The 25,153-nt window shown below is 46.6% G+C and overlaps 1 protein-coding gene across 1 annotated transcript in view; it reads left to right on the top strand.

Moving 5' to 3' along the window:
• PDIA6 (protein disulfide isomerase family A member 6) overlaps nucleotides 1-13,190 on the top strand; it is a 166,606-nt gene extending 153,416 nt beyond the window's left edge. The window contains exons 12-13 of the mRNA XM_029595893.1: nucleotides 7,564-7,660; nucleotides 12,701-13,190. Coding sequence (XP_029451753.1) covers nucleotides 7,564-7,660; nucleotides 12,701-12,769 — 166 coding nt within the window. The 3' untranslated portion in view covers nucleotides 12,770-13,190. The remainder of the gene's footprint in view (nucleotides 1-7,563; nucleotides 7,661-12,700) is intronic.
• The last annotated feature ends 11,963 nt before the right edge of the window (nucleotides 13,191-25,153 follow it).

Here is a 25,153-nt window from a genome sequence, read left to right as displayed (position 1 = left end):
GTGCGCTCTCTGGGTGGGGGGGGTGTGACACGGACCCTCCTTCGCCCCCCCGGGCCCATTTTTCGTCTGATTTTGTGCTGCTACTGCACAAATCATATTTAGCTAACCTACAGGAGGAGGTGGGACCCCCCCCCCCCCCCCCCCCGAAGCTCCCTCGGATGCCCGTGCCGTCTCCCGCCGCGGTTCCTGATCCACAAGGCCTTCTCCGGGTGCGGGTGGTCAGGCTTCCCCGCTCGAGGGCGACAATTCCCGTGTCCTACGCTTATTCCAGTGTGAGGAACTGGAACCTCTCATTCCTTTTGTGCTCCAGGAATTAGGAATTGATGCCCCGCCGGATGATTCTGTGGCGGCGGCGGCAATGACTCCAAATGCGGACCCGGTTCTGGCAGGACTTAGGGCACTACCGCGTACATTCCGTTCCATCCTATGCACAGACTACTGCTCCTACGGGAATGGGAAGCCCCTGAGACTGGTCGCCGGGTTGGGAGGGCTATGGATAAGCTCTACCCGCTTCCCGAGGACTGCCTGGACATGTTGAAAATTCCAAAGGTGGATTCTTCAGTCACCGCGGTAACTAAGCATACTACCATCCCAGTTGTGGGTGCCACAGCGTTGCGGGATGTTCAGGACCGCAAGCTTGAATTTTATTTGAAGCAGATTTTTTAGGTCCTAGCTCTCGGGGTCCGGGCGACAATCTGCAGCAGTCTCATGCAGCGGGCAAGTCTTAGGTGGATGCAACAATTACTCAGCACCCAGGACCTCCCGTCTGCAGAGGCAGAGCAGGCGGAATGTTTGGAGTGTGCCATCGCATATGGCACGGATGCCCTTTATGACTTACTTCGTGTCCAGGCAAAGGCTATGGTTTCCACAGTTTCGGCCAGACGCCGCCTCTTGCTACGCAATTCGTCCGCGGACGCTTCATCGAAGGCTCAACTGGGTACTCTTCCCTTTAAGGGCAAGTTGCTTTTTGGCGAGGACCTGGTACAGCTTATTAAACCCTTGGGTGAGAACAAAGTCCATAAGCTGCCAGAGGACTGCCCCAAACAATCGAAGTCTTTCTTTCTGACTTGTACCCGCTTTAGGGGGCAATGCCGGTACGGCAACAGGGCGTGTGGTTCATATCCTAGAGGCGACATGTCCAGGTCCCAGTCGTGGTATCATTCCTTTCGGGGCAGTCGAGGCTTCCGGGATGGCTACCAGCAACACTCGGCCACCAAGTCCACTCCCCAATGAGATCCGGCCGGTCCATTCCTCCGCACAAAACTTAGATGGGTGTCTTTCTCTGTTTCGCGAGGAGTGGGCCAAAATCACATCCGATCACTGGGTCCTCGAGGTGATAGAACACGGTTACATGTTAGAGTTTACCCGGGACCTCTCGGATCTATATCTCGTTTCCCCTTGCGGCCCGTCCAAGAGGCCCGCGGTCTGTCAAACCCTGGTCAGGCTCCAGGAACTGGAGGCGATCATTCTGGTGCCAGTACAAGAGCAAGGCGCCGGCCAGTATTCCATTTACTTCATCGTTCCCAAGAAAGACAATTCCTTCAGTTCAATCTTGGATCTCAAAAGGGTCAACCGGGCCCTCAGGGTTCCCCGTTTCAAAATGGAGACCCTGAGGGCGGTGATCGCAGCTGTCCGCCCCAGCAAATTTCTAGCCTCTCTCGACCTGACGGAGGCTTATCTCCACATTCCAATTCTACAAGAACATCAAAAATTTCTTCGTTTTCATATCCTGGGCCAGCACTTTCAGTTCCGGGCTCTTCCCTTCAGTCTTGCCACCGCTCCCTGCACCTTTACCAAGATCATGGTAGTTGTGGCAGCTGCACTCCGCCGGGAAGGAATCTTAGTCCATCCTTATCTGGACAACTGGCTGGTAAGGGCCAAGTTCTCCGCCCTGTGCGCTCGCGCAGTCGACAGAGTACTAGCCCTCCTCACTTCGCTCGGCTGAATAAGCAACTTCTCCAAAAGCAATCTTCAGCCCTCTCAGGTTCTGGAATTTCTGGGAGCTCGCTTCAACACTCGGGTCGGGAAAGTTTTTCTCCCAGACTCTCGGGCACTCAAACTGATCGATCAGGTGGACAGTTTTGTTTCCATACCGCTTCCCACGGCTTGGGATTATCTGCAGGTTCTGGGGACCATGGCTTCCACAATCGACCTGGTCCCCTGGGCGTTTGCACATATGTGTCCATTACAGAAAATGTTGTTATCCCGCTGGCAACCGGTGTCCAAGCAGTTCCAGGAGGTCCTGCCTCTTTCCGACTCTACCATTGCCAACATACAGTGGTGGCTGTCGCCGGCACACCTCCTCAAGGGGATGCCTCTTCTGACTCCCTCGTGGGTCATAGTCACGATGGACGCCAGCCTCTCCGGGTGGGGGGCGGTCTGCCAATCTCAAGCGACTCAGGGTTACTGGTCCCCACTCCAGTCCCATTGGCACATCAATCGCCTGGAGTCCCGAGCTTTGCGCCTGGCCCTAAGGTTTTTTCTTCCCCTGATCCGCTGCAAGGTGGTTCGAGTTCTGTCACAGTTCCATCACGGTGGCTTACATCAATCTCCAGGGGGGGTACTCGAAGTCGTATGATGGCGCTAGAAGCCAGCAAGCTCTTTTCCTGGGCAGAGAGGCACTTGGATCGCCTAGCTGCCTCACGCATAGCAGGCAAGGAGAATGTTCAAGCCGACTCTGTCGCCAGTATCTCGATCCCGGCGAGTGGGAGTTGTCAGACATGGCCATGGAACTCATTGTTTGCAGGAAGGGTCCCCCTCACCTGGATCTCATGGCGACGTTGGGCAACGCCAAGGTTCCCCGGTTCTTCAGCCGGTGGAGGGAGCATTGCTCGGAGGGAGTAGACGTGCTGGCTCTTCCTTGTCCTCCCAACGTCCTCTACATGTTTCTGCCGTGGCCGTTAGTAGGGAAGATTCTCCGGAGAATAGAGCTCCATCGCGGTCCGGTCATTCTCGTGACCCCGCAGGCCGTGGTTCGCGGATCTGGTAAATCTGGCAGCAGACGGTCCTCTTCACCTCAGCCACCTGCCCCATCTTCTTCGGCAGGGTTCCGTATTTTTCAACCAGGCGGATCGTTTCTGTCTAGCGGCATGGCTTTTGAACGGCGATGTTTGAGGCGAAAGGGTTACAAGGAAGAGGTTATTTCCACCCTGCTCAGGGTTCGCAAGCAGTCTACGTCTCTGGCCTATGTCCGGGTCTGGAAGGTTTTTTAAAACGCCTGCGAGGAGTGGGGTGTTTCGGCCCGTTCTCCTCGGTCACTATAGTCCTCACCTTCCTGCAACGGGGACTCTCTAAGGGTCTTTCTGTCAGCTCTTTGCGGGTACAAGTTTCGGCTCTCGGCTCCCTCCTGGGCACCATCGAGGGTCGGGCGGTGGCCTCTCATCCGGATGTAGTCCGTTTCCTCAGGGATGCTAAACACCTGAAACTGGCCGTCTGGCCCACTTGTCCCTCGTGGAGCCTAAATTTGGTGTTTCGGGCTCTTTATTCGGCACCTTTCGAACCTTTCCATCGGGCTACTCTCAAGGACTTGACGCTCAAGGCTGTCGTCTTGGTTGCCATTTGCTCCACCAGAAGGGTGTTGGAACTTCAAGCCCTTTCTTGCAGAGATGCTTTTCTGCGGTTTTCGGACTCGGGTGTGTCTCTCAAAACAGTGCCTTCTTTCTTGCCAAAGATCGTTTTCTCTTTTCATGTAAATCAGTCGGTGGAACTCTTCGCGTCTTCTGCTGAGGATATCGCGGGGTCCGGAGGCGGTGACCTTTGCCGTCTGGATGTTAAACACGTCTTGTTGCATTACCTTGAGGTTACCAATGACTTCCGGGTCTCGTATCATCTCTTTGTCTTGTGGAGTGGCCCAAATAGGGGCAAACAAGCTTCTAAGACTACGATCTCTTGATGGTTGAAGGAGGCAATTTCTTCGGCCTATATCTGCAAAGGCCATGCGGTCCCGGACGGTTTGAAAGCTCATTCCTTGCATTCTCAAGCTACTTCTTGGGCAGAGAGTCAGTCGGTCTCTCCGCAGGAAATCTGCAGAGCAGCTACATGGAAGTCCCTCCATACCTTTGCTCGTCATTACCGCCTTGATGTTTTTGTTCCTTTGGTTGGCAGGTGCTTCGAGTGGGACTACCCAGGTCCCACCCCTTGTAGGGAAGCTTTGGTACAGTCCCATGGTCTGGACTGATCCAGGTACGTACAGGGAAAGGAAAATTAGTTCTTACCTGTTAATTTTCGTTCCTGTAGTACCACGGATCAGTCCAGACGCCCTCCCGTTTTTGTCTGTCCACTCAAATTTCTCCTGTTTTCTCCCTATAGGAGTCAGTGTCTCTGCATGGCTCTCATGGAATTTTATTACAGGCACTGGAAGCATCTTTACAATGATCAGGGGTTGTAGTCATGCAAGAGCATTTTAGAAACAGTTCATTCACTTGTTCTATTGCTCTGATTGTTTACACTAAATTACTAGTTATTCTGTTACTTGCTTGATCTTATGCCTTTTTCTGCTTTGACAATGGTTATACTGAAGGGCTGCAGGGTAGGCTCGGTCCTCATAAAGGATACCCTATCAGTTTTGGTCTGTCTCCACCTGCTGGAAAGGAGGCTCAGCCCATGGTCTGGACTGATCCATGGTACTACAGGAACGAAAATTAACAGGTAAGAACTAATTTTCCTTTCACAAGGAACATCATTGTTTCCTATGCTTTGCTGTTTTAGGATGTAGTCATCAATTTAAGACCCTGCCCTTCGGGCTGGCTACTGCGTGCAGCACCACCTCCAAGGTCATGAAGGTCTTAGCGATGTCTCTGTGCAAGGAGGACATTCTGGTCCATTCGTATTTGGACTACTGGTTGATTCGGGCCAAAAGTGCAGACAAGAGTCACTTGGCATCTTGCAAGGTGATCTCCTTGCTTCAGTTGCTAGGCTGGGTGGTGAACTTGGCTAAGAGCAGTTTACAGCCATCTCAGATGCTAGAGTATCTCTGCATGTGATTCATTGTGATGCAGGACAGAGTGTTTCTACTGGAGAATCACATTCAGAAGTTAGTTACTCCACGTTCAGGCCCTGAAATGGACTTTTCCCCCGACGGTGTGGTCTAACATACAGGTCCTAGGATCGATGGCAGCCACATTGGACATAGTTACCTCGGCAAGAGTGCACATGTGGCCCTATCGGCATGCGTTGCTCTCCCGGAGGAATCCATAGTCACAGGAGTACATAGTGAGGATGAGTGTCCAGTTGCAGTGGTGGTTTAAAGCGAGTCATCTCAAGAAGGGGATTTTCTTGGAGATGTCAGACTGGTTAGTGCTTACGAAAGATGCAAGCCTTCTGGATTGAGAGGCTCCATATCAAGAGTTGGTGGTACTAGGTTGGTGAAATGCCAAGGAGTGGCAGTGGACCCATCAATCAGTTGGAAGCATATGCAATTCGACTGGCATGCTTGCAGTTTGCCAAGCGGCTGGGAGCTCAAGTGGGAAGGATAAGGTTGGACAATGCCACAAAAGTGGCCCTTATCAATCATCAAGGCAGAACCAGAAGCCAACAGGTGTCAGTGGAGGTAAATACACTCATAGGGGCGGATTTTAAGAGCCCTGCTCACCGGTGCGCCTATTTTACATAGGCCTACCGGCGCGTGCAGAGCCCCCTAATTCGCGTAAGTCCCGGGGTTTTCCGAGGGGGGCGTGTCAGGGGGCGGGCCCGATCCGCTCAGCGTGTTCGGGGCAGGACGTAGCGTTTCGGGGGCGGGTCCGGGGCGTGGTTACGGCTCGGGGGTGTGGCCGCGCCCTCCGGACCCGCCCCCAGGTCGCGTCCCGGCGCGCTAGCGGCTCGCTGGCGCGCGGGGATTTACGTCTCCCTCCGGGAGGCGTAAATCCCCCGACAAAGGTAAGGGGGGGTTTAGACAGGGCCGGGGGGGGGTGGGTTAGGTAGGGGAAGGGAGGGGAAGGTGAGGGGAGGGCAAAAGAAAGTTCCCTCCGAGGCCGCTCCGATTTCGGAGCGGCCTCGGAGGGAACGGAGGTAGGCTGCGCGGCTCGGCGCACGCCGGCTATACGGAATCGGTAGCCTTGCGCGCGCCGATCCAGGATTTTAGCGGATACGTGCGGCTACGCGCGTATCTACTAAAATCCAGCGTACTTTTGTTGGTGCCTGATGCGCCAACAAAAGTACGCCAAATCGCGCGTTTTGAAAATCTACCCGCAAGTGTGGGCAGAGCAATATCTCCAGAACATATCTGCCTCCCAAATTGCTAGGAAGGACAGTGTAAGGGCCAACTTCCTCAGAAGGCAGACAAAGCTTTTCAACTCATAGGGACTCCAGCAACTGGAATCACTTGTACCTGGATTCACTGGCAAGCTCCAATAAGATGAAGGTACCATGGTTCTTCAGTCGCAGAAGAGATCTGAGAGCGCTGGGCATAGATGCTCTTGTTCACATTTGACCACAGAATGAGGTATTATATGCCTTCCCACCATAGTCAATGATAGGCAAATTCATTTGAAAGATTGCGAGACAGACCAAAACTGTACTTCTGGTGGTTCCGGATTGGCCCCGGAGGCCTTGATATGCCGATCTTCAGAGGCTACTGATGGACAGTCCTCTGAGGCTACCACTCAAGAAGATTTTATTGCATCAGGGGCCCATACTGCATGACGATCCAGGTCTGTTTTGTCTTAAGATTTGGCCTTAAGAGGGCTCGGTTGCTGAAGCTTGGTTATTCTTCTGCAGTGATTTCACTTTGCTCTGGATCAGGAAGTTTTCTATATCTCTAGCTTACTTTAGGATTTGGAGATTGTTCAAGATCTGGTGTGAGGAGCAAGCTGAAATTCCACTGATATGAGAATTTTTGCAGAAAGGGTTGGTTAAAGGCATGGCCTTAAACATTCTGAAGGTGCAGGCAGCAGCTCTTGCTTGCTATTGGGGGCTGGTCAATGGTGGACCGTTTTCTTCCATCCAGATGTGTTCAGGTTTTTGAAGGGAGTTAAGCATCTACATCCTTCCTTGTAGCTACCAGTGCCTCTTTGGGACCTTAATATGGTCTTGTGTTTTTTGGCGGGTCCTACATTTCAGCCATTGTGTGTTCTCTCTTCACTGCTGCTCACCTTGAAAACAGTTTTTCTGACAGCAATCTGTTCAGCACAATGGGTCTTCAAACTGCAAGCTCTTTCTTGCCTTGAGCCATTTCTGTGAATGAGTCCAGGGGCATTACAGCTTAGGATTGTTCCTTTCTTTTTGCTGAAAGTGGTTTCGGAGTTTCATTTGAATCAGTCTGTATTTCCCTGCCTATGCACAGGTGTGGATACCTACCTTTCATTGCTATCTCAACCTGTGTGTCAACTTGAGTGTAATTATCAGCCCAAACATTCAAGAGTATGCAAACTTTTGAACAGTCATTTTATTACTTCCTTGATTGCTATTCTGTGATGCATAGTAGTTTGAAAAACACTAAAAATAAGACGTGTTTTGTCTAACTTACGTTTTCTTAAAATATTACACATCTTACAAATTCTGCCAGGGGTATGGAAACTTATATTCACAACTGTATTTAATTAATCCTATGATTTTATTTTTTTTCAGGGAGCTGTCATTTGGTCGTGGATCCACCTCACCAGTAGGTGGAGGAGCTCTCCCTAAAATTTATATCTTGGAACCTTGGGATGGTAAAGATGGAGAGGTAAGGCATCAAAATATAAAAGAAATAGGATCGCTATGTCTGACTTCTCTACAGCATCAGTTTGTGAATGTACTTGTCTATTCAAATGAAATTACCTGCATCACAGATAGAATCAAGAGGCAAATTACATACAGCTTGAATATGAATTTTATTAGCCTTTCTGACTGAAAAGCAAATATAAATAATGCATAGTTGCTCGCTTGGTGTCTTCATCAGTAATGTATATTGCAGCTGAGGCAGTGGTTTAATTGTGATGTAAGTGTACTTTTGTTATGTGGTGAAACTATTTTCTGTGGACAAGCAGGATGAATCCAACCACACAAGTAGGTAATATCATCTGGCACTGACATGTACATGCTCTCCAGACGTCAAGAAGACTTGCATGTTCCCACTCGGTCTCTCTTCTGCCAAAGCAAAAATATGTTTTGTTTTGGTTTTTGCTTTCTTCAACTGCCTTAGTTGTTGGGATATTTTCTACACTTGTTAATTTTCTTTCATTATTTTTCTCTCATTTGTTTTTTTTCTTGTGAGCCTTCACAAAAAATTATATTTACATATAATTTTCCTCATTATTTTCATTGATACATGAAAAATCTTCCAGGTCAGGTAAAAGCCATTTAAATTATGTTCCACTTGAAGCATAAAATGTCTAGACTAGACCTTCATTTCCTTGGCCCCGATCAAATATTGCATATTGCTTTTCACGAGGAAGAATGTCGCCCTGAGCGCGCTCGCATAGAGAGCTTAAGGTTAAATATCAAATGTACTTATCTTCTAAAAGGAAGAGAATCTTCAAAGACCAGTACCTAAAAGAAATAGGTCCAAGACTTCTAAGAGTTAGTCATATGTCACCTACTACTAATGCAAGTTGTAAAGTACATGATATAAAAATATATTTCAGTGCCACCATTCTCCAAGCAACACCCTTGCCAAGACTCTAGCACAGAGGTTTACTGCACCAACTACTTCTAGTGCTGATTGTTTAGCACCAAAGAGCATTAATACAGCAAGACCCATAGTGCCAAAACTTGCCTCAACGCCAGAGATACTTGAAGTCTCTCTACTGACCGTACTGTCGTCCTTGGCATGGAAAAGTTTGAAAGCCACAATGCTTTCCATGCTACCTATCTGGATACAGAAACTTACAGTGCAGACAACCTTCATTGCCAAGACAGACATATGAGATCTTCATCTCCAGTCCTAGTACCCAAATCAGATGCATCATCTTTAGCACAACAGGAGTCATCTGAATGTCTTCCCTTCAGTCAGAAGATGTGAATAGACTTTGCATTTATATGGAGCACTTTCCCGCTAACCTTCCTGCTTCAATTAAGCAACCTGTTTTGGAGAAATTTGCATCTGATCTTCAGACTAAACTTTGATAACGACTTATCATAAGTCTATAACCTCTGCAGATGTCAAACCTGAGTGTAGCTTTGGAGGTAAAATCAACCTCAAAGGACTCTCCAGTTATGATAATCTGGTTCATAGAAGATTCGTTTTCATTTCTTGAAACAGTCTTTCCAGTCTGTCTCAAATTCTGTAGAGCTGCCATGTAATATTATCACCAGAGCCAGTGAAGAGTACACCACCACTGGATGATATGCCCTGCCTAATTTTTCTCTAAAAGATGGCAACTTCTGTTCCATTTGATCTCCAGGAGGAGGTCTTTCCTACTGGACAACTTCTCTGGAGTACTCTGGTACATCCAGCTGTCCAAGTAATCAGTTGAGGTCACAGTCCACAAACAACTTTAAGCTCTCCAATTGAAAATATGGAAGGAACCTTCTGAATGTAGCACTGGTAGGTAAGAAAATAGACATGAGTGCAACAGTGTCCAGGACAAAAGAAAACCCTACTTCTGTACAATTCCATAGTTATGAAAATGGCATTAAAGAAAGCAAAAAAGACCAAAGTTTACTCTAGCATGCTTCCAGCAAAAGTTGCAAAATTGGATGCTGCAGGGAGGAAAATATTCTAATCAGCAATGCTGCAATGTAGAATTTTAGCATACCAATTACAGATAGATCAATTTTTTACCAGTGTTTCCTACCCAGTGTGCCATGGCACAATGATGTACCTTCAGACCAGATTAGGTGTGCCACAGAAGAGTCACCACAGCCTCCTGCTCTGGTCTCAGTACCTTGCAGCAATAAGAGACATCAGCATTGGCTCTTAAACTGATAGGAACTCCTTTCTGAGAACATGTTATCGTGCATGCCTCTTCTTCCAAGCTACAACAAGAAGCCCTGGAATGTGGTAATTAGAAAAAAAATCTGTTTATTGATTTAAACAGGGCATACATGGTCAAAATTCAAACACCAAGTTTATCAATTTACAGCAGTTATAGAAATTCTAGAATATCAAAGCCAGACTGGTACTGTTCAATATCTTTGTGAGCAACATTATGGCAGGGAGTGAAGGTAGTTTGTCTATTTGTGGATAATACTAAGATCTGCAACAGAGTGGACATGCCGGTTGGAGTGTAGAGAAATGAGACTGATTTAAAGAGACTTGAACAGTGGTCGAAGATATGGCAGCTGGGATTCAATGCCAAGAGGTGCAGACTCGTGCATCTGGGGTGTGGTAATCCAAAAGAGCTATATATGATGGGGGATGAAGGGCTGTTGTGCACGGAGCAAGAGAGGGACCTTGGAGTGATAGTGTCTTGCGTTCTGAAGACGGCAAAGCAATGTGATAAGGCAATAGCTAAAGCCAGAAGAATGCTGGGCTGCATAGAGAGGAATAACCAGTAAGAAAAAGGAGGTGATAATCCCCTTATACAGGTCATTGGTGAGGCCTCACATGGAGTGTTGTGTTCAGTTCTGGAGATCGTATCTCAAAAGGGACAGAGACAAGATGGAGGCAGTCCAGAGAAGGGTGACAAAAATGGTGGGGGTCTCCAAGTGACTTGTGAGGAGAGGTTGAAGGACCTAAATACATATACCCTGGGGAGAGTATATGAGGCGATATGATACATACCTTCAGATACCTGAAAGATTTTAATGATGCACAATCAGACTACCACACAACAATTTAAGTCAGTTATAAAAATATCTGGAGAAATAGGCACATAAGATTAACAGTAGACAGAATAGCAAAATTAAAGCTTTGTAAAAAGGCTTAATTTAAAGAATTCTTAGCTTAGCCAAGTAAATTGGACTGTAGTCTCTCCTCTCTCTTTCAAAGCAGAATTTCATTTGTGTTATGTTGTGCACTAGTTTATCACGGTTCATGATGTCTCCTGACAGACCTGCTTCAGTATGATGCAGGCTGAGAGAGAGAGCGCCTTGCCATAGTGCCTCCTCCCTAGACAGGGATTTGTATCCCTATGGGAGGCCCATCTAGTAACTCGAGGTGAGGTTGAAGTATTAGTGTAGGGGGTTAGGGGCCACTTTCACATTCAACGTGAGACATACGAACATAACAGTGGTCTCTTGTGAAGATTTGATGACCTACGGAGTGAGGAAACTCACTCCAAGATGAGATTTGTGCAATGTTCTCTCAACCTAGCTTGATGGACTCTCTACCTGGGTAACAACAAGCTAGGTGGAGAGAACATTGCACAAATCTCATCTTGGAGTGAGTTTCATCACTCCGTAGGTCATCAAATCTTCACAAGAGACCACTGTTATGTTCGTACGTCTCACATTGAATGTGAAAGTGGCCCCTAACCCCCTACACTAATACTTAAACCTCACCTCGAGTTACTAGGTGGGCCTCCCATAGGGATACAAATACCGCTCTCTCGTGATACAACGTGGCCCAAATTGGGCTAATAGCGCAACTTGCGATAACAGCCTTTCGCATAGCTGATAGTGCAATTCGCGATACACATGCTTATTAGCATAAGGTACACCCCTTTTCGGTATTGCATGCAATACCAATGCGATATTGGAAAATGAGGCCTTTAGTTTGGTTCTCCAGATTTTCTAATCTTTTTAAATTCACATCTCCAACTCTCAAAATCTCAGTCTGTATTTTCTCCATTTTTTCAACTCTTGCTTCCAATTGTTGGGTCTTATTTTCATGCAGACTCATCTTTTTTTCAATAACTAGAAATTTCTGATTTGACTCTGCCGTTACTCTCGTTAGATTTAATATTGCATTTTCTAAGCATTTTATAGCATGCCACAAACTTTGGGTTTTTCCATTGGAGTTAAAATATCTAGCAAGGTTTCCTTCCCTTTAGCTTCCCTTCCTGGTGTGCTCCCCCTCGCAATCTCCTATTTCCAATTCCCCCTCCTCCCAGCTTCTAGGTGAGTCTCCCTTCAACATGCCAATACTTGGGTTGGAGGAAAGTCCAGTCATAACTTCAATTCATCGGGAGCTCACCTCTATTAACGCTGTATCCGGAGGGATAGGAGACAGGGGGATTGATGGTGCTCAGGGTGATCTCATCAGCCAACAACGCTGCGGCCCGCTCTGCTTCGGCAGTTGTAGAGGCTGCTTCCTCCAGTTTCGTTCCTGCTATGATGGCAAAAAAAGTCTCAATCCTAGTCTGCTGACTTTCAGATACCGGCGAAGAAGAAGCTGCCTCTCTCAACTTGGCTTTTCTCTTAGAATGTGACATTTTCCACAAGTAAGAACAGTTTCACAAGAAAACAGGGAGAGAGCTTTTTTGCCTGCCTGTTCACACAGCGGCCATCTTGCTTTTCCCCATACAGGAGCAGTTTTAATGAAGTTAATCGAATTTGGGGGGGAAAAAAATAGTTGAGCATATATTGAGTAAGAGCATCATAAGCACAGGTATGCCTTAATCTTGTACAGGACACGAGCAAATGATATTCAACACATTGGGCCCAATTTTCTGTGTAAAATGCTTCTCATAAGACAGCTGTGGTAGATTCTGGGCATTTGTGGCCAATTCTCCTAGCAATTAAAGCAAAAATAATTGAAAATGAATAAACGCCTATTTCAACAGGACAAGTAAAATACTCTTGGTACTTCAGTTTCTCAAATACTGTTTATTATACATTGCAAATTTTTGTGTTTATACAAGTATGTGTTCTAAATAAAACTCTGTTCCTTCTTTCACAGCTGCCAGCTGAAGATGATATTGATCTGAGTGATGTAGAGCTTGATGACTTTGGTAAAGATGAATTGTGAGGTCTTCATTTGAAACTTCAAAAAAATTTTTCTTGGGGGAGAGAGTGAAACAGGGTTATGCAACATCCTGTCAATCAGCTGGATTCAGCAGTGACTTTAAAAGAAAAGCTAGTGCTTGACAAGTGGAATTGAATCGCTGTACCATGGAACTGTGGGCCTCTCACGAGAACAATAGAAAATTCTATGAATTGTTGCATCAGTGATTTTGATTGTCTTCTGCATAACAAATAGTGTTTTGACAAAAAAACTTACCAGCTTCTATCATCCCATGTGAAAAGTTTCATTTTTTTTCATTGTATTTCAAATGTTTTCTTGGCTGTTACTGTAACCAGTTTTGAAATCTGTGATTTGGGTTTTTCATTCATTTAAGATTGACCATCTTTTGTTTCAATTCAAAAATAAACATATTTTTGACACATTACATTCTTTTCTTTTGTAGGTGGTAACAAATGCAAATATTAGTATGTTTAGTTTATGGTACAGCAAGTAGTCTTATGGTCTTAAGCAGTAATATTACCCAAAATTGTTCTAAATAATTGGCAGTCAAAACATTTATTGCAATTTCCTTTTTTTTCTGATTATGCTTTACACTAAAAAAAACAAAACAAAACCATGCTTGGTTTTTAAAATCAGCTGTAGTTGGTTGAAATGAGCTAGCTAGATGAAGTAAGAACACATCTTCCAACAACTGAGTGACCTCTTTAGAAATTTTAAATTGTATGTCTTTTTGTTACCTTTTTTAAACACACTATCTGACAAAAAGTAAAACTTATCTATTTATTATTTTTATATACTGACATTTGATCTGAGATATCACATAGGTTTATATTCAGGTACTGTAGGTATTTCCCTTTCCCCAGAGAGCTTACAATCTAAGTTTTGTACCTGAGGAAATGGAGGGTAAAGTGACTTGCCCAAGGTCACAAGGAGCGACAGCGGGACTCAAACCCCTTATTTTAGACATGACCAAGAGAATACAGTACCATTTTATATAACATCTTTCATGTGCTTTTAGTTACAATATCTGTATAATAAAACAGAATTTAGATTTTCTGTAAGAACTAGTTCTTACTCTAAAGAGATGGAATTTGCTGAGCGGGAAATTTTTTTGTGAAGCAAAGAATACTGGTAGGCCTTTCCAGATAGGGGGTAATGAGACTTCCATACATTCTCAGATCATTCCAGGCCGGTGAAGGGATCACTGACATGGTTAAAAGGGGAGGTGAAAGAAGCTATTTTAGTCAAAAGATCTTCATTCAAAAATTGGAAGAAGGATCCAACAGAAGAAAATAGGATAATGCATTGATAAGACAGGCTAAGACAGAATCTGAAAAGAAGTTGGCTGCAGAGGCAAAAACTCACTGTAAAAACTTTTAAAAATATATCTGAACCAGAGCTGTGAGGGAGTCGGTTGGACCGTTAGATGATCGAGGGGTTGAAGGGGCAATTAGAGAAGATAAGGTCATCGTGGAAAGATTAAATGATTTTTGTGCTTCAGTGTTTACAGAAGAGGATGTTGGGGAGATACCCGTATCAGAGAAGGTTTTCATGGGTAATGATTCAGATGGACTGAACCAAATAACGGTGAATCTAGAAGATGTGGTAGGCCTGATTGACAAACTGAAGAGTAGCAAATCACCTGGACCGGATGGTATACACTCCAGGGTTCTGAAGGAACTCAAAAATGAAATTTCAGACCTATTAGTAAAAATTTGTAACTTATTATTAAAATCATCCATTGTACCTGAAGACTGGAAGGTGGCTAATGTAACCACAATATTTAAAAAGGGCTCCAGGGGCGATCCAGGAAACTACAGACTAGTTAGCCTGACTTCAGTGCCAGGAAAAATAGTGGAAAGTGTTCTAATATCAAAATCACAGAACATATAGAAAGACATGGTTTAATGGAACAAAGTCAGCATGGCTTTACCCAAGGCAAGTCTTGCCTCACAAATCTTCACTTTTTTGAAGGAGTTAATAAACATGTAGATAAAGGTGAACCGGTGGATGTAGTATATTTGGATTTTCAGAAGGCATTTGACAAAGTTCCTCATGAGAGGCTTCTAGGAAAAGTAAAAAGTCATGGAATAGGTGGCAAGGTCCTTTAGTGGATTACAAACTGGCTAAAAGACAGGAAACAGAGAGTAGGATTAAATGGACAATTTTCTCAGTGGAAGGGAGTGGGCAGTGGAGTGCCTCAGGGATCTGTATTGGGACCCATACTTTTCAATATATTTATAAATGATCTGGAAAGAAATAAGACAAGTGAGGTAATCAAATTTGCAGATGATACAAAATTATTTAGAGTAGTTAAATCACAAGCAGATTGTGATAAATTGCAGGAAGATCTTCTGAGACTGGAAAATTGGGCATCCAAATGGCAGATGAAATTTAATGTGGATAAGTGCAAGGTGATGCATATAGGGGAAAAATAACCTATGCTATAGTTACACAATGTCAGATTCCATATTAGGAGCTACCACCCAAGAAAGAGATCTAGGCATCATAGTGGATAACACATTGAAATCATCGGTTCAGTGTGCTACTGCAGTCAAAAAAGCAAACAATGTTGGGAATTATTGGGAATGGTGAATAAAACTGAAAATGTCATAATGCCTCTATCGCTCCATGGTGAGAACGCACTTTGAATGTCTTTTACAATTCTGGTCGCCGTATCTCAAAAAAAGATATAGTTGAGATGGAGAAGGTACAGAGAAGGGTGACCAAAATGATAAGGGGAATGAAACAGCTCCCCTATGAAGAAAGACTAAAAGAGGTCAGGACTTTTCAGCTTGGAGAAGAGATGGCTGAGGGGGGAATATGATAGAGGTGTTTAAAATCATGAGAGGTCTAGAACAGGTTAATGTGAATCAGTTATTTACTCTTTCGGATAATAGACTAAGGGGCATTCCATGAAGTTAGCATGTGGCACATTTAAAACTAATCGAAGAAAGTTCTTTTTCACTCAACGCACAATTAAACTCTGGAATTTGTTGCCAGAGGATGTGGTTAGTGCAGTTAATGTAGCTATGTTTAAAAAAAAGAATTGGATAAGTTCTTGGAGGAAAAGTTTATTACCTGCTATTAATTAAGCTGACTTAGAAAATAGCCAGTGCTATTACCAGCAACAGCAGCATGGAATAGACTTAGTTTTTGGGTACTTGCTCGGTTCTTATGGCCACTGTTGGAAACTGGATGCTGGGCTTGATGGACCCTTGGTCTGACCCAATATGGCATGTTCTTATGTATAGCCCTACCACCAGATGGAGTCAACAAAAGCTTTGGACACTGCTACATAAGAGAGAGTGCTACCTGCAGTCCCTCAGTATCTCTCTGACTCCAGCAGATGGTGGAGATGCAAACCTGCAGTCTAGGGCTTAGTTAAAAAAAAAAAAAAGTGTAGTTTAGATTAGCTGAGATTTTGCTCCCTGAGGTGTTAGGCACCGTTGCGGGCCATCCCCTAGTGGAGCTGGGCATCTTGGGGGTGAGATACCCCTGACTGTGTTTCGCCCGCACCCTGCTGGAGAGCCTGATAACCAGAGGCTTCTGGTTCCCTCGGCCTCCGAAGCTGTTCCTGGTTTCCTCTGGTCCTGCTGAGGTTGGCTAAAGTGTTTATTTTAAAAAAAAAAAAGTGATTTCATCAGAACCTATGAAGTTCCTCAGTTGGGGGCCGGCCTGGACAGTGGGTACTGCGGCCTGAGGAGACCGGTCAGTGACTGGGGCGTGAGGGTCTGCAGCCTGGGGCTCCGGGTGGGTGCGACATCAGACGCAATCGCTTGCTGAAGGGAAGGGGCTCCCTTTTCAGGGCATGAGCTGGTTCTTTCTCACATCCCATGATGTGAGTGACACTTTCGGGGCAGGCAGCTGCAAGCCCCTGTGCCTTGGTCTGCAGGCGCTTTGGTCCACCGGCAGGTAGCCAAGAGCGCCTCCTTTTCGGCAGTTGCTGTTTTCGTCTGAGCTCTCCCACGGTTCACCACATGGCACCGAAATCCAAGATCGCCAGGGGGCAGGTTGGATTTGCACTCTCTCTGCATTAACTGCAGGTCGGGAGAGGTAGGCCGCTCAGGAGGGGGCCGCTCAGGTTAGGCCTCCGTTTGGCCAGGCCTCCTGCCTCTGCGTTGGAACTCGAGGATTCTGACCTCATGGTGCCAGGGGGGGATTCCCCCTTTCCCCTATGGAGCTGGTTTGCGTGCCTCCGGATGACGCTGTACAGCTCAAGCCCCCGCAGGGGGTGGGGGAGCAGCCTGTGGTCTTCTCTCCTTAATTTGTGCTGCTTCTTCATCAGACATTTTTGGCCAGTCAAAGATCCGGAATTAAAGGACAGTGGAACGGTTGGCGGACCCTTTCCAGCAGGAGATCCAAACATTCTCCTCAGGATCCCCTGCGGCCCCTAGGTCTCCAACAGGCGTGGGGTGACACAGCCTCCAGCAGGGATGCTTTGGGGGTGGCTCTCCCCCCCTCCCCCAGACACACAGGGGACGGCCCCGGGACCTGAGCCCTCCCCAGAGCTGGGAGATCCAACACGGATGACCCGGCCTTGGATGGATTCCCAATCCCGGAGGGGGATGACCCTAGAGTTGTCCAGCTGTTTAAGCTGGAGGAGCTGCGCCCATTGGTTCCTCAAGTTTTAGAAGAGTTGGGGGTTAAGGTCTCTCAGGAAGAGTCGGACAGTGAATAGGACAGTGAGTCTGCAAGGACCGACAACTGCCTTTCCTTTGTCCAGGAAGTTGGTGACAAGGGAGTGGGACTCTCCTGATTCCAGCTTGAAGGTGGGCCGAGGGATGGCAAAAATGTATCCCCTCTCTCTGGAGACCTTGGATCTTCTGAAAGTGCCGCGGGTGGATGCGACTGTTTCGGCAGTCACCAAGAAGACGACAATCCTGGTGGCTGGGGCGGCTGCTTTGAAAGACATGCAGGACCGCAAACTGGAAATTCAGCTGAAGCGTTTGTTTGAGGTCTCCACACTCTGCCTGTGTGCGGTGGTGTGTGCCAGCATGATGCTGCATGCCTGTCTGTGTTGGGTCCAGAAGGTTGCAGAGGTGGTAGCAGTGGGCGACTTTTTTTTTTTTAATTTATATTTTATTGAATTTTTTAACATTATTACAAGAAAACAAGTTACAATATGTGTACTACAGATCAAGAAATTATCATTCATTATGTATCATCATTCAAGATATACAAGAAATTTACCATAAATTGATCTGCGCTCATATTGAATAAATCCCTAAGAAATCTGAGACCAATAGATAACTAGAGCAATACTACTAAGAATTGTTTATACTAAGTTTACACCAAATTAACCGTGCTGTGAGTGATAACTATCATTTATATCCAACTACTATACGGAGTTTCTTTAGGATTGAGAATGTGAATCTAAATATAAACGCAATTGCTCCGGTTCATTAAAAACATATTTAGAACCCCTAAAGGTTAATACACATCTACAGGGAAAACGCAACAAATACTTTGCTCCACGCTCTATAGCTTCTTCCCTCATTGCAAGAAATGTTTTTCTTTTCAACTGAGAGCTTTTAGCAATATCAGGAAAAATCTGCACCGGGTGACCATAGAATTTCAATTTTTGAAATCTAAACAGTGGGCGACTTTTTGCCCTTGCAAGCGGCCAGCCTTGAGGCAGGAGTGGCTTATGTGGTTGATGCTCTCTATGATTTGGTTCGCACCTCTAGCTCTGTAATCTCCCCTTCAAGAGAAAACTCCTGTTTGGGGAGGATTTGGACCAGTTGGTGAAGCTATTGGGGGAGACTAAGGGCAATAGGTTGCTGGGCAATAGGAAGCTAAGTAAGAAGGTCTTCCTTTACGAGCTCGTTTTAGGGATTCTCAGCGTTTTCATTCTGGTAAACCTGTTCCTCCCCCTGGGTCCAGGCAAGATTCCGGTAGTCTGCAGTCATTTCGTGGAGGTCCTCTGACTCCCAGAGATGGTATAGGTCAGGGATCAGGCGGCGGTAAGCCTCCCCAATGAGGCCAGGGGCCCCCACTCCCACGTAGAAGCTGTAAGAGGCAGATTATCCAGCTTCTACAAGGCGTGGGAGAAGATTACCTCAGACAGATGGGTCTTGGAGGTAGTCCAGTACAGTTACGCTCTAGATTTCTTGTTTCCAGTTCAGGACGCCTTTGTAGAGTCTCGTGTGATTTCTCGTGGTAGGCGAGCGGCCATGTGGGTGACTCTCCAGAGGCTATTCGATCTCAACACCATTTGTCCAGTCCTTCCTGCGAAGCAGAGCCAGGGGTGGTACTCAGTGCCAGGAAAAATAGTGGAAAGTGTTCTAAACATCAAAATCACAGAACATATAGAAAGACATGGTTTAATGGAACAAAGTCAGCATGGCTTTACCCAGGGCAAGTCTTGCCTCACAAATCTGCTTCACTTTTTTGAAGGAGTTAATAAACATGTGGATAAAGGTGAACCGGTAGATATAGTATACTTGGATTTTCAGAAGGCGTTTGACAAAGTTCCTCATGAGAGGCTTCTAGGAAAAGTAAAAAGTCATGGGATAGGTGGGCGATGTCCTTTCGTGGATTGCAAACTGGCTAAAAGACAGGAAACAGAGAGTAGGATTAAATGGGCAATTTTCTCAGTGGAAGGGAGTGGACAGTGGAGTGCCTCAGGGATCTGTATTGGGACCCTTACTGTTCAATATATTTATAAATGATCTGGAAAGAAATACGACGAGTGAGATAATCAAATTTGCAGATGACACAAAATTGTTCAGAGTAGTTAAATCACAAGCAGATTGTGATAAATTGCAGGAAGACCTTGTGAGACTGGAAAATTGGGCATCCAAATGGCAGATGAAATTTAATGTGGATAAGTGCAAGGTGATGCATATAGGGAAAAATAACCCATGCTATAATTACACGATGTTGGGTTCCATATTAGGTGCTACAACCCAAGAAAGAGATCTAGGTGTCATAGTGGATAACACATTGAAATCGTCGGTTCAGTGTGCTGCGGCAGTCAAAAAAGCAAACAGAATGTTGGGAATTATTAGAAAAGGAATGATGAATAAAACGGAAAATGTCATAATGCCTCTGTATCGCTCCATGGTGAGACCGCACCTTGAATACTGTGTACAATTCTGGTCGCCGCATCTCAAAAAAGATATTATTGCGATGGAGAAGGTACAGAGAAGGGCTACCAAAATGATAAGGGGAATGGAACAACTCCCCTATGAGGAAAGACTAAAGAGGTTAGGACTTTTCAGCTTGGAGAAGAGACGACTGAGGGGGGATATGATAGAGGTGTTTAAAATCATGAGAGGTCTAGAACGGGTAGATGTGAATCGGTTATTTACTCTTTCGGATAGTAGAAGGACTAGGGGACACTCCATGAAGTTAGCATGGGGCACATTTAAAACTAATCTGAGAAAGTTCTTTTTTACTCAACGCACAATTAAACTCTGGAATTTGTTGCCAGAGAATGTGGTTCGTGCAGTTAGTATAGCTGTGTTTAAAAAAGGATTGGATAAGTTCTTGGAGGAGAAGTCCATTACCTGCTATTAAGTTCACTTAGAGAATAGCCACTGCCATTAGCAATGGTTACATGGAATAGACTTAGTTTTTGGGTACTTGCCAGGTTCTTATGGCCTGGATTGGCCACTGTTGGAAACAGGATGCTGGGCTTGATGGACCCTTGGTCTGACCCAGTATGGCATTTTCTTATGTTCTTCTTATGTTCTTATGTTCTGTGTACTTCGTGGTTCCCAAGAAGGAAGGGTCCTTTCGTCCTGTCCTAGACTTGCAGAAGGTAAACTGGTGCCTACGAGTTCCCAAGTTTCGCATGGAAATGCTCCGAACAGTGCTTGCGGCGGTGCGCAAAGGGGAGTTCCTCACGTCCTTAGATCTAATGGAAGCTTATCTGCACATTCCTATCCAGCAGGACCATCAAAGATTCCTAAGGTTCAAGGTGCTGGGTTGGCATTTTCAGTTTCGGGCTCTTCCCTTTGGGCCGGCCATGGCTCCTCGCACATTCACCAAGGTGATGGTAGTAGTAGCAGCAGCTCTGCGTAAAGAAGGGATCTTGGTGAATCCATGTTTGGACGGTTGTCTCATCCGGATGAAGTCTTGGGAGGACCGCGAGAGATCTCTCCAGAGAGTGATGACCACCCTACAGTTTCTTGGTTGGGTCATCAATCTGCAGAAAAGCCAGTTGGTGCCCACTCAAGGCCTGTTGTACCTAGGTGCGCGGTTCGACACATGCAAGGGCAAGGTCTTCATGGTGACAGTGCGGAAGTTACAGACTCAGGTGAAAGGCCTTCTTCGCTTGACGGTGCCAACAGCCTGGGATTATCTCCAAGTCCTGGGCTCCATGGCTTCCACATTACAGCTGGTGCCTTGGGCTTTTGTGCACTTGATACCTTTACAGCGTGCACTGTTGTCCAGTTGGAGCCCTGTCTCTGAGCAGTTCCATATTCCATTGCCTCCTCTTCAGGAAACCAGACACAGTCTCTCTTGGTGGCTGTTTCATCGCAACCTGGAGAAAGGGGTGGAGTTGGACCCCTGGCTTGGGTGGTCATCTCTACGGATGCCAGCCTCTCCGGATGGGGAGCGGTGTGTCAAGACAAGACCACTCAAGGCCTGAGGCAAATGTCTGAGAAATCTTGGTCCATCAACAGACTCGAAACCTGGGCGGTTCGCCGGGCCCTTCAGATGTTCCTCCCCATAGTCAAGGGTTGGATGATGTGCGTCTTGTCTGACAACGCGACCTCAGTGGCATATATCAACAGGCAGAGGGGAACCAAGAGCCCTGTGGTGGCACTGAAAGCGCAATGTTTGTTTGCCTGGGCAGAGATTCATATCGGGGGCATCGCTGCGTCGCAAGAGTGGAAAACGTGCAAGCGGACTTCTTCAGCCAACAGCTCTTGGACCCTGGAGAATGGGAGTTGTCCTCAGAGGCGTGGAATCACATTTGTGCCAGATGGGGCGCTCCGCAGTTGAACCTGATGGCAACTCTAACCAACTCAAAAACTGGTTTTTCAGTCGAAGGAGGGAAGATGGGTCAGTGGGGCTCCACCCAGCATGGCCTCTCATAGGCCGTGTTCTCAGGCGGATAGAGTTACATCATGGGTCCGTGGTGCTCGTGGCTCCGGAGTGGCCCAGGCGTCTCTGGTTCGTGGATCTGGTACGACTGGCGGAGGACAGTCCTCTTTGTCTAGTTCATCTTTCGCGCCTTCTGCGTCAGGGACCTAAATTCTTGGATCAGGTCGATCACTTCTGTCTCGCAGCTTAGCTTTTGAGAGGCGGAGGTTACATCTGAAAGAGTATTCTGAGTCTGTAATTTCCATTCTTCTTCAGGCTAGGAGACCTGTTATGTCGATGGCGTATGCCAGGGTTTGGCAGGTGTTTGAAGGTTGGTGCTTGCAGAGGAACCTGAGCCCCGTGGCTACGGGGCTGTGCTAAATTTTGGATTTTCTGCAGCAGGGGTTAGCTAGGGCTTAACCTTTAATTCACTTCAAGTTCAGGTAGCTGCTTTGGGAGCCCTCCAAGATGTTGCTCAGGGTCAGAAGCTGACTGTTACAGTTTTGGCTGCAGTGCAACCGCCTCACCACCAGGGGTCCCTCTAGTGCTGGCTTTCCGGACAGGCCCAGTCCATCTTATCTGTCCACTCTGTGCTCTGGGTGTGTCCTTATAACCCTGCCTGACAGTTGCCTCGGTGCTTCGGCATCGAGCTCACCTGGGCTCCCTGCTCTAGCCTGCCTTGCGCGGCCTTCGGGCCTATCCTTGCCTTGCCTTGCGTGGCCTTCGGGCCTTGCCTTGCCTGGCCTTCGGGCCTTTCCTTGCCTTGCGCGGCCTTCGGGCCTTTCCTTGCCTTGCCTTGCGCGGCCTTTGGGCCATCTTCCTTGATTTCCATACCTGGCCTACGGGCCTCCTGGGTGTGTGTGGCCTACGGGCCTTCTGACCTGCCTTGCTCCGCTTATGGTGTGTGGCCTACGGGCCTTCTGTGTGTGTGTGGCCTACGGGCCTTCTGACCTGCCTTGCTCCGCTTATGGTGTGTGGCCTACGGGCCTTCTGTGTGTGTGTGGCCTACGGGCCTTCTGACCTGCCTTGCCCTGCTTACTGTGCCCTGACCCAGTCTGGACCCAGACACTGCTGACTGCCGCCTGCCCTGACCCAGCCTGGACCCAGACACTGCTGACTGCCACCTGCCCTGACCCAGCCTGTACTAGACACTGACTTGCCGCCTGCCCTGACCCAGCCTGTACCTAGACACTGCTACTTGCCGCCTGCCCTGACCCAGCCTGAACCCAGACTCTGATACTCGCTGCCTGCCCTGACCCAGCCTGGAACCTGACACTGTTTCTAGCTTCCTGTCTCTCTCCACCTGGAGCCACCCTGCTGGGTGGTGTTCACGACTCCTGACCGGAGCCCAAGCGTAACACTGACAACGCATCTGGATATCATCAGGTTTCTTAGAGGGGTGAAGCATTTGCGTCCGCCAGTGCACAAAGTATGCCTGGACCTAGAGCTTAAATTTGGTACTCCGTGCTCTATTCGAAGCACCGTTTGAACCATTGAAGAGGGAGTCATTGAAGGATTTGACTCTGAAGACTGTGTTCCTGGTGGCTATCTGTTGGCACAAAAGATTTCGGAACTGCAAGCCTTATCCTGTAGAGACCCTTTCCTGAGAATTTACGAGGACAGGGTATCCTTGCGAACAGTTCCTTCCTTTCTTCATGCCCAAAGCAGTCTCTTCTTTCTGTGTCAGTCAAATGGTGGAAATTCCAGCTTTTCCAGACTGGTCCTGTGATTCCTCCCGGGAGAGGTAGCTGCATTTGTTGGATGTGCGGCGTGTCCTTCTCCGCTATCTGGAGGTTTCTAATGCTTTTTGACAGTCAGACCACCTCTTTGTCTTATTTGCTGGGGCCAAGAAGAGAGACAAAGCATTGAAAGCTACCCTTTCTAGATGGATTCGGGAAGTTATCGCTTCTGTGTACATTTCTAAAGGCTCCTGTGCAGTTGAGAGCCCACTCCACAAGGGCACAGGCGGTCTCCTGGGCAGCATGTCAACTTCTTTATCCGCAGGAGGTTTGTAGGGCAGCTATCTGATCTTCCCTTCACACTTTCACCAAGTTTTATCGTTTGGATGTCAGGGTGCAGGAGGAGGCGTCCTTCAGTGAGAATGTTCTGCGGGCGTGTCTTTCGGAGGCCTGCCCAGTATAAGCTGGCTTGGGTTCATCCCACTGGTTTAGAATGATCTGAGTATGGAAAGGAAAATTGGTTCTTACCTGCTAATTTTTGTTCCTGTAATACAGCAGATCATTCCAGAGGCCCACCCCATTCTGACTCTGAAAGACAGTCTGGAGATTTTAGTATTTTGAAGGAATGATTGAATTTCTATTCAACAGCAGGGCTGGTGGCTTACCAGTGTATGTTTCGTTTATTTCGGGTGACCTAGACCTCTGGTTAGTTGGGAGGGATCGGTTGCCCTTGGTTGAAATTTAGTTGAAGTTTCGTTTCAAGGGCTTGGGTACAAGCCGATACTGAGGGACTGCAGGTGGCACTATCTTATGTAGCAGTGTCCAAAGTTTTTGTTCTCTGAATCCATCTGCTGGTAGGGATACACAACCCACTGATCTGGAATGATCTGCTATATTACAGGAATGAAAATTAGCAGGTAAGAACCAATTTTCCTATCTTTTACTGGCTCTGCTAAGCATATATTTTGAGACAGGGTACAGCTTCTGAGAAGAGGGAGCAAGGGTATATGATGAATAGGAATGAGGTTGTAGAAAAGCATGAAACAGCTGAAAAACACATGTTGGTACCATGGGGTAATATTACTGCTTTAAATTGTAAAGCACTAGATTGGAGAATCATTTCTGAACCACTAGAAGAACAGAAGTTTAAATGATATGAGATCACCCAGTTGTGGACTAGCCTTATGACACTATCCTGAATCTCAGAGTAGATAAGACCGTATGTGTGTCTTACTAAAAGGTATGTATACATGTTTCTTGCTGGTCTGTAATGTTTACTACAATATGCAAGAGTCTTAATGCTGCTTCAGATGAAAGCTAAGATCATATGAGTTCTAATGAAGACATAATTGTCATGATTCAAAATCCTATCGCTCTTATTTCCTCATATACTGGTTCTTGAAGCAGCATTTCAACATACTCAAACCCAAAATAGGACTGTATTGAAATGCTTACTCATCAATGTATATAGGGACATACTTAAAGATCTAAAAATGTATAGACCTAGAGGAAAGGCAAGATACTAAAGATTTAAATATCTCCAAGATTTCCATGCATGGGAAGCAAATCTTTCAACGGAAAGGAAGCTTTAGAACAAGGGACCATGGGATGAGAGTGAAAGGGGGTAGACTCGGGAGTAATCTTAGGAAATATTTCTTTACGGAGAAGG

The sequence above is a fragment of the Rhinatrema bivittatum genome, chromosome 3 (assembly GCF_901001135.1).
Source record: "Rhinatrema bivittatum chromosome 3, aRhiBiv1.1, whole genome shotgun sequence".
NCBI lineage: Eukaryota > Metazoa > Chordata > Amphibia > Gymnophiona > Rhinatrematidae > Rhinatrema > Rhinatrema bivittatum.
The sequence above is the reverse complement of the archived record's forward strand: the minus strand, read 5'-3'. Positions and strand labels throughout refer to the sequence as shown.